This window comes from Condylostylus longicornis, unplaced genomic scaffold, assembly GCF_029603195.1.
Source record: "Condylostylus longicornis isolate FDR11 unplaced genomic scaffold, ASM2960319v2 ptg000076l, whole genome shotgun sequence".
In the NCBI taxonomy this organism is placed as follows: domain Eukaryota; kingdom Metazoa; phylum Arthropoda; class Insecta; order Diptera; family Dolichopodidae; genus Condylostylus; species Condylostylus longicornis.
Genome location: NW_026578044.1, coordinates 1,214,022 through 1,226,637, shown reverse-complemented (window position 1 = coordinate 1,226,637; position 12,616 = coordinate 1,214,022). Strand labels below are relative to the sequence as shown.

Below are 12,616 nucleotides of genomic sequence, written 5' to 3'. Positions count from 1 at the left end.
TTGGAAAAATTAAAATTTCGTAATTTATTGTCATTTGTGTTCGTGATGTTTTTCATTTTTTTTAAATAACGAACCGTCATGTTGTCGTTATAACTAACAGTACAACTGTAGTTGAAATCATGCGTGTCACTAATTAAGGGAATCCATTTTAATTCAACGAAAAAATTAAATCCCAAATGATTTAACTTGTGTTTTATGTACATATACTCTACTATTATAGGGTTTTACATTTCTTCGAAAACTTTGCTGTCGTTTTATAAATTTTTCAAAGAGTAACAGAAAATAAATTAAATTCAAACCATATATTCATATAATAATAACTATACTTTTATATTTGTATGTATGCAAATGGTTTATTTAATGTCCAAATGATTTCTTGTGCAATTCAAAAATGATAATATATAAAGGATGAAAAGAGCTAGAAAACTGTAAATGGGGTTATAAATCGGTTCAGACTGGTTTGCTTAAATGAGGATTTCTCAAATACAAACGCTTAAATTCCGATTTCGTGTTTCTGTGGTTTTTCGTGAAAATGTCTTGAAAACCACAAAAACTTTTGCCCAGTGATGTTTAAAAAAATAGGTCCCATAAAAGTTTATCTGTGATCGGTGCATCACGTCCACCGAACCCCATGACCTCCAGACCGTTATTTAGCGAATTACTACAGGTGTTTATATAAATCACCCGATTCTTCTGAGGAATCTGCTTAAATTCGCGATATCTTGTCCAAACCCTGCTACTCACGCTTGGTCTGCCGAAGTGACTACTTATGTGTGGAAGGGCGCACAACCGTAGGTATACTTCATAGCATATGCATGTGAGGATTAGTCAGACAACCGCCCTGTATAGCTACATAACCATATTAGTTAAATCACCACCGCCTCCCAACCGTTTTATTGTTGTAGAGACAGATCTAAGCCTTCCTCACTCTTTTCTTTACGTTAATCCACCAATTAAACTTTGAATCCAACACAATACTCAAACCCTTAAAAATAGGACTAACAGCGAGGTAAACACTATCTTGCATTATTGAACGATCTAACATTATTGAAAGCTTGTATTTAATGTAATGTTCCACCACCTGAACGACCTCATGTACTGCAGTGTTGGAGAACTTGCCCATCCGATGCACATGTGGCAATTCTGACAGCAAGTAAATTTCATCCTCTTTTGCAACCTTACTTTCAAGATACGCTCTAAACCTCTCAGACAAAAGAGGTCAGAAAAGAAGATCTCACATTCTTTGCGTTTTCACAATCCCTCCTCCTCGATTTTGGGATGAAGATCATCCTTACGCGTTTGGATGGTTTGGGTACATAGTACATTGGGAGAAGCCAGTATTGTCGGCAGAATTGTGCTATTCATTCCAGTCGCCGCATACGGCGGGAAGTTATCAATAGCTTAGACAACCCTCTCATCAGTGACAAAAGATTGCAGCCCTTGCTACGATGATGATTTAACCACCGGTCGCATCTGCAACCAATTCAACATAGTGCGAAAAATGCTAAATTAAAAGTTTCTTGATGTTCGTTCCCACCCCCTCTATCATGGAAAGAGAGGGTTGAAGTCTTCGTTACACTTCAATCTACTAAGTCTGTTACAGTCCTTGGTACACTTCACATTTCGACAAAATCTTTTCAACCTTGGTTTTTTTCAAAGCGAAAAGAACCAAGGTTCACTTTTATTTTACATTTCCTAAGGCACTCGTTGTAAGGTTGGCATGACCTAGTTTATTAGCGTAACAGAGTGTTAGTTGTTGTTAGAGTGTTAGTCATGAGTATTGTTTTCTATATTAGGCACAGCCATGAGATTGGCCCGTACGATAGTCCCAAAACTTAGCCCAACTTGTTCTTCTCGGGTTCCTCTATGGTAAGGCAGATTTAATCTCAAACGCCATCTGTAACGGTACCAATATCTAAATCTATGATTGTACTTTGACTGTAATTTACGAATGGGTACAATAGTATTGAAAATGTCCAAATTTTGATAGATTGGCATGTCATTGCTTCGTATAATTTTGTTAGGGTACAATATTTGGGGTACTTTTTTTAATATAAGTAGTTCAAGAGTTTCAAAGAGTTAGGTTTTAAAATAAGAATTTTTCTTAATCTTAAATTAAAGTTCACTTTCAAAATTTTAAAATTTAATATTCATTAACAAAAACAATGAATTAAAAATAATAAGCCATAGAATTTTACAATTTAAAATAATTTTTGGGTTAAATTTTTTTAAAATAAAATTTATTTAATCGAGATTCCTTTGCTTTCTCGTCTTTTTGCTTTTTCCTCTAATTTCTTTTTAGCTTTTTTTCTCATTTTCATATTGACACATAATCGAAGTGTACAAAAGTAAATGATTTCTACTAAGCTTAAAATTGAAACACCCATAAAGAGGCCAAAAAGTCCACCAATATTTGCTACTAGATCAGCGATACCATAAAGTTCAGAACGTTTTGCCGATAAAAATTGATTTTTAGCAAAATATACGTTCATAATAGATCGTGCAAATCTGAAAAAAAAAAACAAGATTAAATAGAAACTCGAAAAGTCTCAAGTAAAAACTGTAATAAATGTATTATAAAGGTAGAGTGAGTATTTACTCATTTTGTGTATCATAATTTGAACCATTATCTTTGAGAAGTGATTGAGTTACTTCAGAATCATATGCAATTGATGTACATGCTGGCAAACAGTTACAAATCGTCTTAAATCCATCCACTTTTAAAAGATTCTTTCGAACTTCTCTATAACATTTTATGTCTGTTGCACCACAATAATCATATAATGGATCTCCTATATACATTGGACCAAGAAAATATCAAAATGGTTTCTTTTTAATAGTAAAATTAAAAAATATTTAAATAATGAATTACTTGGCATGTAAAATTTTGTACAGTTGCAGGCAATTTGTGTTGCATTAGTATAACATTCATGTTCACAATTTGCTTGGGTGTAAATTTTAAAATACTTCAAATATTTTTCATTATTGAAGAAACACTGTCGTCTTAATGTATTTAAAAAATATTAGTTAGTTTATTCCATTTATTAAAAATTTAATAAATTAAAATTGATGCAGTTTATTTGTTAATTAAGATTTCGTAATTTAAATAAAGTTTAACAAGTAATATTTATAAGTAAAGAACAAATTAAATGATAAACACCTCTTAGGAATGGGTTGCTAACGATTTAAAGAGATTGCCGAGGAGGAAGAGTAATCGTCTCAATTAGTATTCAATATATACGCGGAACTCATTTCTTTGTAAACAAATATGGGAGAACAAATGGTATTCTTTTTTAGACTATCGGAACATATTCTCGAATTCTGCGACTAAATTGTCCTAGGTACAAATACGTACACAAAAAAGCCTTCGCGTAATTACCTATTCTTTAATACTAAATACACTTTGTTCAAAAAAAAAAGCATCTCTAGAATGTATTGGGTCTAAATTTATCTTCCGAGGGCCTAGATATTCGCCAATGATGGTTTAGTTTTAAGTTTATCTATAAACTACTATACTTACTTTTCAGGGTCATAACTACGGACGTCTTTTGAAGTTGTTATCATATTTGGTTTCACTGCAACCGATATAATTTGTTTGTACGGAACACGAAAGAATCGTTTTGATACTAGTGGCAGCTCATTTGGTGTATGTAAAATTATCTACAAAATCAACATAGAAAAGTAAACAATAATGTATTTTGATTTTTTGATTTATTTACTCAAACTATTAAAAAAATATTGAAAAAAAAAACAAAAATCTAAGAAAAATTTACTTTATATCCTTGCGATTTTCCACCACATGAATTATCGGTATCTTGTAAATTAGCTTTCAATTTAACATAAAAACCTTCATCAACATCACCAGCCAGAACACGTCTTGGATATGTTGTTGTACCAGCTTTTTTTTTATAACCTTTCTCAAGGGTCCATGGAATTTTTCTTGTAAAATTTTTCCTTTGAAATCTTTTGCAATTTATCACAGTTTACCAGAAAGTATGTGTAGAGAGAAATCCCCCCCAAAATGTACATGTGTGATACAAGAAAATAGAAATGATGAAGAAAGAAAAAAAAAAGAGTTATTAGCAGCCATTTTTTTTCAATATTCATTTGAACAAAATGTACGGAAACTAGCGTAATTTTTAGTTAAAAAAGAAACGAAAATAATAAACAGTAGAAGAATAGCAGAAAAAAGGATAAAAAGAGAAATTTAATACTTGCAAACAAGGATATTTGAACAAGGATATTTGAAATATAGAATCATCGCATTCAATTTTTTTTCACATTTAATTTTTATCAACAATATTTTGTTCTATTAGCAACTTGTTGCATTATCAAATATTAGAGTTTTAAACAACATATGCAACTATTGTGTTTTACCAATTATTATTAAAACACACAAAAACACACACATTTGAATAAAAAATGCATTCTATGAAATATAAGTTGTGAATTAAGTGTAAACAATTTACTATTTTGTGTAATTTCTTTTTGCTTCTGTAGTGATTTAATCCATTAAAACAATATGAGGAGAGTAGAGAGAAGAGAAAATGGTTTATATGTTGAAAATATCAAGTAATATTGAACAATTATGGGGCTAGAGTAACGAATCTGAACAATAAAATGTTTGTATATAGAATCAAATTCTTATGAATTGCAATAGTATGCTCTCTCTTCGGTTGAGTTGAAGGTACGTAATAGTTTTAAGTAACAAAGTTATTATCAGTTGATATTTTCTCTGATGCGTGACGATATTCCTATTTATCCACCCATTGAAGATTTGATTTTAGCTTAATCAAGCCATTAATAGCTTGAAGTAGGTAACTTACAAAAGGGGGACGACCCGTTCCCGTTCTCCTATTTACTAGTTGATCAGATTTCAAACTAATATTTCCGTTGGGAGATGGCAGTTAACGACGAATTTGTTCAAAATGTCACCTCGTACTATAACGGTTAAGATGATTGAAAAAGTCATTCTAGTATAGTTAGCGTCACTCTTAATCGACAAAATATCAAATAATATTTAAATTTCTGGAACCGGTATGGTATGGAATATAAGATTATACCCTATACTGCCCGACTAAAATTTTTATTCCGTTATTTGAGAACACATTTATGCATGGACATTTTAAATGGACTAAGAGTTTTTGTTATAATTTTAAAATTCGCAATGTGTACTTAAGTTGTATGTACTTAAGTATTTAAAAATGGGATGGAAATGAAAATTGTGCAACGAAAAAGAAAAAACAAGAATGAAAAATAAATTTTTAAAATCCTTGTGGAACTATTAAAAATATAAATGGGCTAAAAGAAAAAAAAAGGATAAATTAAACGCAGAAAAAAAAAATATCACTGTAAATGAAAAATATTAATTTGAAAATCAACAAAGAAAAAACTCCAAAACGAGAAAGGGAACAATAAAAAACCCATACACACATTCACTCACACAATATTAAGTAGTGCAGCCAAACAACGTACAATTTATAAAATTGCATTATTATTATTTTTTTTTCTGTGTTTACGTACCCAAAATTCGGATCACGAAATATTTTTGAATCATCCAATGCATTAAAACTGAAGCATACACCGTCATCAGTAAGTACATATTTAATTTCATCCTTAAAATTTATTAGCTCACTTTTACGCCATTTAACAATTTCTAACGTTTCATTAATTTGCGGTGCAAGTGATTGTAAAATATTTGGTAATTTAAAATTATTTCTTTTATATTTTCGATATTTTTGTTGAATTGTTGTTGTTGGTGTAATAGATCGATTACTATTTGTATTTTGTATTACTGATGATTTTGCTCTTGATATTTGTTCATTTAATGTTGAATGATTTGGGAAATTAAATTTTTCAAAAAATAATAAATTTATAATGCAAACATGTGATATTGCTTCCAATTTTTGTATACTGTGTGAAAGGATGAATAGAAATATGAAAATATGAAAAAAAATTAGAAAAAATTATAGTAGCATTGTGATTTTTTACTTTGGAAAACTTGTATGAGTTGTAATTGCACTCTCAAACATGTTTAAATTTCAAATAATTAGAACATGTTTAAGTATATACGTGAGAGTATTAAGTATAGTCGGAAATTGAATAATACGTTTTTGTTGAATGCTTACACTATCAAACATTGTTAATCGATTTTGTTCAATTTGATTGAAAATAAGTTGAAAGCTTGATGTTGGAACGTTCTTGCATTGTTTGATAATGAAATATTTAATCCGAATCATACAAAATCTTTCAACGATGTTTGATATCAATGTGTAACTATAATTAAAACAACTTACTCTTCCATTGGCATTTCATTACGATTATCATCATTTTTATAATATTCTAAATATTTTTCAAACGTTGTTTTATTTAAATTATCTAATAAATTTAATTCACTACGTTGATATTTAATTAATGGGCATATTGTAACTGCTGGAAATGGTATCTCCCATATTGGTGTTGATGATTCAGCTAAACCAACAATAACTGGATTATTATACCAATTAGTCCATGTTTGTATTGTTAATATTGTACCATAATACATTGATGCTAATACCAAACTAAACCATATTATACGTTCATACCAACGTTTATTTCTTGAACCAAAATATTTAATACCATGTATTGATGTTGCATCTGAATAATCGGCTATAATACCACGTAAAACTTGTATTTTTGTACCTTTTTTAATTAAATGTAAAGCAGATGCATCACTTGGTGTCTTCTCTAATGGTTTTGTATAATTTAAAACATTGGCTGCGCCATCAAGTGCTGTATTATTTATTATTTGATTTTTATCTTCCGGAATATCTACTGTTGAACTAGTGGAAATAAAGAAATAAGTAGAAATAATTTTATAAATAAAATAATAATTTATCGCTAAGTTGTTCATAATGGATGCATCAATATTGATTTATCAAAGTTTAATTTGACAGAATTAAAAAGCGCTTTGACAGGCATTCAGTTTTTAGTTTTGTAATTATTGTTTAATTGAAAAATCGTTGCGCGCACATCTAAGCAACTAAGCAATTGGGTCAATTTAAATAAATTGGACTAACGAAAAGTGGCAATTAGTTTATAAAATATTACAAACTGTTTGATTGCTTAATTATATGCGATCATATAGTTGCTTGTGTGCGAGCTTAAACATAAACCTAAAAATTAAAACAAAATGCAAAACTAAAAATTGCATATCTGGCGGAGCCTTAAAACACTTAATTGTTTATTAGTTTAAACAAATTTTTTCTTATATCAAATATGTGGTTGGTATATGGACATTAATAACGGTAACACTGTTAAACATTTCTGCTGTTAACAGTGGTGTATTTTGATTTTATTATTTTAAATACTTAATCGCAGTTTTCGTTCGCCTAAATTTATGCAGTAACCTAAATATATGCAATCATTTTTATTTTAAAATTTAATATGTTCCAATTTTATACCTATTTTTTCCATTTGAATTCTTACGATTTCTGCTTTTTTCATTCGGAATTGTTGGAATTTCAATTATATTTGATTTTTTTACCATATTTAAAAGCCACGGATACCCGTTTTTATTATTTATATAGAAAGTAATTCAGTAATTTCTATAGCAGCTGTACAACATTTCTTATAGGCGTTTATTTGATAACTAAAATGAAATTAAAAAAAAATTTATTTTAAGACCACCATGAATTTTTCGCAGTAATTTTTTGCTTTTGTTTTATTAACTTGGAGTCATATTGCTCTTCATTTTTTAATTTTAAAAGTTTAAATAATGTAGGGCAAACGTTTATATTTGTGTTTTGTTATTAATTATTGTTTGGACTTTAATTTTTCAACAAAAAATGATGAATTTAATAATGAGGTGTGTGTGGTTTTTTTTAAATATATAATAAAATTAATAATATGAATTGAATGGAATAAAATGTAATTGTAATATTGTATTTGTGCTAGAGCATTTGAATGAAATTATTTGTCTTTTGAATATAAAAACACGCAAGCAATTTTGTAATAAGAAAAATAAAAATTAGTGTTTAATTTAAGAGTAGAAAATTAATTTGAAATATTTACTAATCTATTGTGAATAAAATTATATATATATAGACATGTGTAGTTATTATAACTATTATGTATGTGCGTATATTAAAAATGAATAAAAATTTTTAAAATGTGTGTATATAAAGAAAATTCCCAAATGTAATTAGGTTTTATAGGAATTAAATTAAATTACAAAGAGCGTGTGTCTTATAATAATAAAAGCCAAAGTTCAAAAGTCACATTTTATATGAAAAATAATTTATAATACTGAAATTATTGTCTACACGTTGTGTGTATTATGATTAACACTCTAGTGATTTGGGGCCAAATTTTCAATGTAACATGAAAATTAAAGTGCATATTAATTAAATTAATTGTGTTTTAATAAGAATGAAGTTATTCATTTAAGACTCTAATATAGCTTTGTTAGTTGAGATATGAATTGAATTTAGTATAGGTTTGGAAAATTTTCTTGTATAAGCATCTCTAATTATAATGATCTCCGAATGATTTGTGACATGAAATTATTTCTAAATTATTGAGTATATTCTAAATGATTTGAAAACCTGTCCATTGGTACATTAATTATACAAAATCTTAATTATAAATGAAATTTAATTGTCTTGACTTTTGATTTTCTTAAACGCCTCAATATGCTAAAACTTCTAACATAGATCCCAATCTGTTGCTCCTCCTACCCAACAGGTAATGACACGTCAACACCTAAAGTAATATTCCAAGCTCCACACAATCAATCTTTAATTGGCAAACGGAAGGGCTGGTAAATCAGAAACTCTTCCTCAACCGCCTCAGTCTCAGAAAAATAGTCAGCTCTCTTATTTTCTATATTCCGCTAAGACCAGAAACCCACCACCCATATTTATTCTATATGTAGAACAAAATCTACTAAGTCGCTTTCGCCCCCATTAACGTCTTGTTATAAGTAAATAATAGTACGCCCTCCTTCAACCGATCCTGCCGTAGAATCTGCGACTGGAAAACTTCACATTCAACAGGCGATCAGCTCGGTAACTACCTACCAACCATCCCTGTAAACGGATACTTTCGTATATGCACTTGTATTCTCCGCACATTATTCCCACTGCGCAGAACCGCAATATTATAATTTACCTCCCAATTTCAATATATAGTCAAAGCCAGACCTGACATTTGGTAAAACTAACATATCTCATACTCTTCTAAAATCGAACTATGCATTTAGTTCCTGAGTTGAGAATTAAAAAAGCAATGGTTCTGTACTATTTTGTATACATTTAAGATTTTCATTTTTATTTCATTTTATTTTTAACACTTATAGAAATCAATACTATGAAATTTTATAAAATTAAAAATCAATTACAAGATTAATTATTCACTCTTCTTGAACAAATCTTCATATTGTTGATGAAATTGTGTATTTAAATCTTCCTGTCTCAAATTTTCAATAATTTTTTGTGATTCATTCCTCATTCTAATGTTTGTTAACAATCTTATACTACAATGATATAAAATTTCAATTAAACTTAATGCCGAAACACCCATAAAAAGTGCTAAAAGGCCACCACAATTCGCTAGAAAATCGGTCATGCCATATAATTCGGAACGTCTTGATGTTATATATTGTGATTCTTTAAAAAATATTGATAATCTTGTCATTCTAATTCTAAAATATTAAAATTTTTATTTTTTTTGTATTTTAGATTTACGACCAAAAATTTACCCTGGACTCTCTTCAAAATGTTGAGATTCATTTTGTGCACGTATAGAACCTTCAAAATCAGCAGCAGCTTGTGATATTTCAGCTTCATATGTTAATGATGTACAACCAGGTAAACAATTACATGTTGTATTAGGACGATAATTTAATTTTGTATCTTGATGTCCCTCTTCGAATTCTCTACGTATTAAATCATCTTCAGCTTCATTATAACACAAAATTTCATTAATATCACATATTTTGGTGCCAGGTTCTCCTTAAAATTTTAAATTAAGTTTCGGATGGCTGAAAAGAAAATAATAAATAAGTACATACTTGGCATGGAAAATTTAACACATCCACATTTCTGGTAAGTAATATTAGCTAGACACTCTATTTCACAATTCGCTTGTGAATATATTTTAAAGAATTTTAGATGGCGCTCATTTGCAAAATAACATTGTCGTCTAAAATGAAATTTGTTAAAAGAATGTTGATGTTCAGGAGCAAGTTTTTTTTAGCTCTCCCAGATGTTATCCTTATATTTTTCAACTTTACTTACTTTAATGGCGAAAGATGTCTTAATCCTTCCGATGTTTGTATTATATTTGGATTGATACGTATTAAAATCTCTTTATCTAATGGAATTCTGATGTAATTTTTGGTAATATATGGAACATCATCAGGAGAATGTAAAAGAACCTGTATAAAAATACCAAATTCACATTAAAATGTTAATGACAGTTGTTTGAAATACTTACCCTAAATCCTTTAACAACTCCTTTACAAATATGGTCAGTATTTTGTCCATATGCTTGTAAAATTATAAAAAAACCTCCACGAAAATATGCTGAAAATATTCGATGTGGATATGTTGCTCTGTATGTGTCTCCGAATGTGTCATTATAACCATCTTCTAAATTCCAACTAACATTTTGGTATAAACTTAAATCATAATTTTCTAGGAATTCTTGATATTGTGTACTGGACCGCGGGGATGTTGCCAATCAAAAAAAAAACTCAATTTAGTTGTAAAAGTTATGAATGTTAGAAACAAAATTTGGTATTTCGGTATTGTTCTATAATACACAATTGCAATTACTTACGTATTTTCCTTATAAATGTAAGTAGATGGTAGACCATTGAAAGTATAACAAATACCGTCAGCTGTATAAGATTTGAAAAATTCTAATTGTTCACATAATGTTATTTCATTATTAAATTTGCAAAATGGATAAGTTTGATTAAAATCTGGTTCAAATTCATCTAGAGTCCGGACAATATCAATTGGTTCAAAATTTGTTGGAAACTTTAATTTTTTTAAAAAGTCAACATTACAAATTTGTAGAATGGCACGTAAATAATTTGTCCTGGAAATAGAAATAATATTATAATAAAAATTAATTTAAATTTAAATTAAAATTAGATGTCAGTTTGAATTTTTATTTTTTAGTATTTTCGATTACTTCGTTTGTTAAGAAGTTCTCGTTTTATTAAATTTTTGCATTAAATTTTAATAATAGTCGATTTGTGCCTAATAACTGGTTTTTGTCTAGAGTCCAATATCAGTTGCAAAAGTACAATAGAAATGCCTGCTATGACTTTTTTTATAGTGAAATTGAAAAACTCTCTGTTCTAATTATAAAATTATTGCAAAACTGGTTCTTATCAAACAAAAAACTCAGGGGCGAACCAAGTTTTGACCATGTTTTTGAATAATTACTTAAAACAAACTTAAAAGTTTCTCTAGTATTAAACTTTAATATCAAAGACCATTCCAAAATTTTCGATTAATTAAAGTTCAACTTTTTTCAAAATTCAAATACATTCACTTTATTTGGTAAAATCATACCAGGAGCTCAAGATACGACATTTTTAATAGCAAAAATTTAATTCGAATTGTCGCTAAATTAATAAAAATAATACATGAACTACTGCAAAATTTTTCAATGTCGTATCACGAGTTTTTGTGTCGCAAGTCGAAAAAATGTCGTATTAGAAAATGTCGTATCTCGAGTAACTGGTGTCGTAATTTCTAACAAATATACTTACTCATTTTGTGTAATAAAATTTTCATCTAAATTTACTGTACCATTTTTAAAACGATTCTCATACACATCTAAATATACTTTTGTAAAATTGAATATTTCTTGTTGGGTTTTTGCTTCTGAACATAATGTTATTGCCGGGAATGGTATATTCCAGACTGGTGTTGATTTTTCCGAAAAACTAACAATAACCGGTTTCTCATCCCATTTCTTATATATATTTAAAATTAAATTTATACAAAAATATATTGACATACTGAACACAAATATCCAAAATATCCTAATAATAAATAAATTAGAAAACACAATTTCCATTTAATTGTTTCTTATAATTATTATTATGCATACTTTTCCCATATCGGACGACGTTCTTCACTCAAATAACGTACACCATGTATAGTTGAATTATCACAATATTCTTGAAATATAGCTTTGATTGCCTTATTTTTCTCCGAATATTTTATTAATTTTCTAGTGCGAAATTCTTTTGGATATCCTTGTAATGTTATTACCGATGAACCTGCATCTGAATAATCCCAATCATCATTGATAATTTTTTTTAAACTAAATTAAATAATAATTTAATTGTGTAAATTATCAGTGATAATTTCGGCAAATAAAAAAAAATATCTAACCTATCTTGTTTAAAAAAATTTTTAATTTTTTCCGATTTCATACTGTTTTTATACACTATGGATGGCTCTTTCAATTGGATTTTAAAAACTTATTAAAAAAAAACAATATTTATTTGATTGAACTTGTCCAAAGACTGCCAATTTATAACTGCCATTATATAAAGGATTTTTAAAATATTTATTTTAAAACAAACAAAAAAATAGAAAAAAAAAGAGAG

General features: G+C 28.4%; 2 protein-coding genes across 2 annotated transcripts; both read right to left on the bottom strand.

Annotated features, from left to right (window-relative positions):
- Nucleotides 1-2,240: 2,240 nt before the first annotated feature.
- On the bottom strand, nucleotides 2,241-7,528 carry LOC129612709 (pickpocket protein 28-like). The gene is made up of 10 exons (XM_055526464.1): nucleotides 7,443-7,528; nucleotides 6,400-6,821; nucleotides 6,297-6,342; nucleotides 5,777-5,913; nucleotides 5,524-5,656; nucleotides 3,774-3,963; nucleotides 3,521-3,660; nucleotides 2,873-3,003; nucleotides 2,600-2,792; nucleotides 2,241-2,508 (listed from the first exon to the last, which is right to left on the bottom strand). Exons 1-10 carry the CDS (start codon nucleotides 7,526-7,528, stop codon nucleotides 2,241-2,243), a joined length of 1,746 nt encoding a protein of 581 aa, XP_055382439.1.
- Nucleotides 7,529-9,387: 1,859 nt separating this feature from the next.
- LOC129612708 (pickpocket protein 28-like) lies at nucleotides 9,388-12,553 on the bottom strand. Its single transcript, XM_055526463.1, has 9 exons — nucleotides 12,522-12,553; nucleotides 12,112-12,327; nucleotides 11,768-12,043; nucleotides 10,822-11,085; nucleotides 10,477-10,642; nucleotides 10,278-10,417; nucleotides 10,052-10,182; nucleotides 9,740-9,992; nucleotides 9,388-9,682 (listed from the first exon to the last, which is right to left on the bottom strand). The coding sequence occupies exons 1-9, from the start codon at nucleotides 12,551-12,553 to the stop codon at nucleotides 9,388-9,390; spliced, it is 1,773 nt and encodes a 590-aa protein (XP_055382438.1).
- Nucleotides 12,554-12,616: the final 63 nt, after the last annotated feature.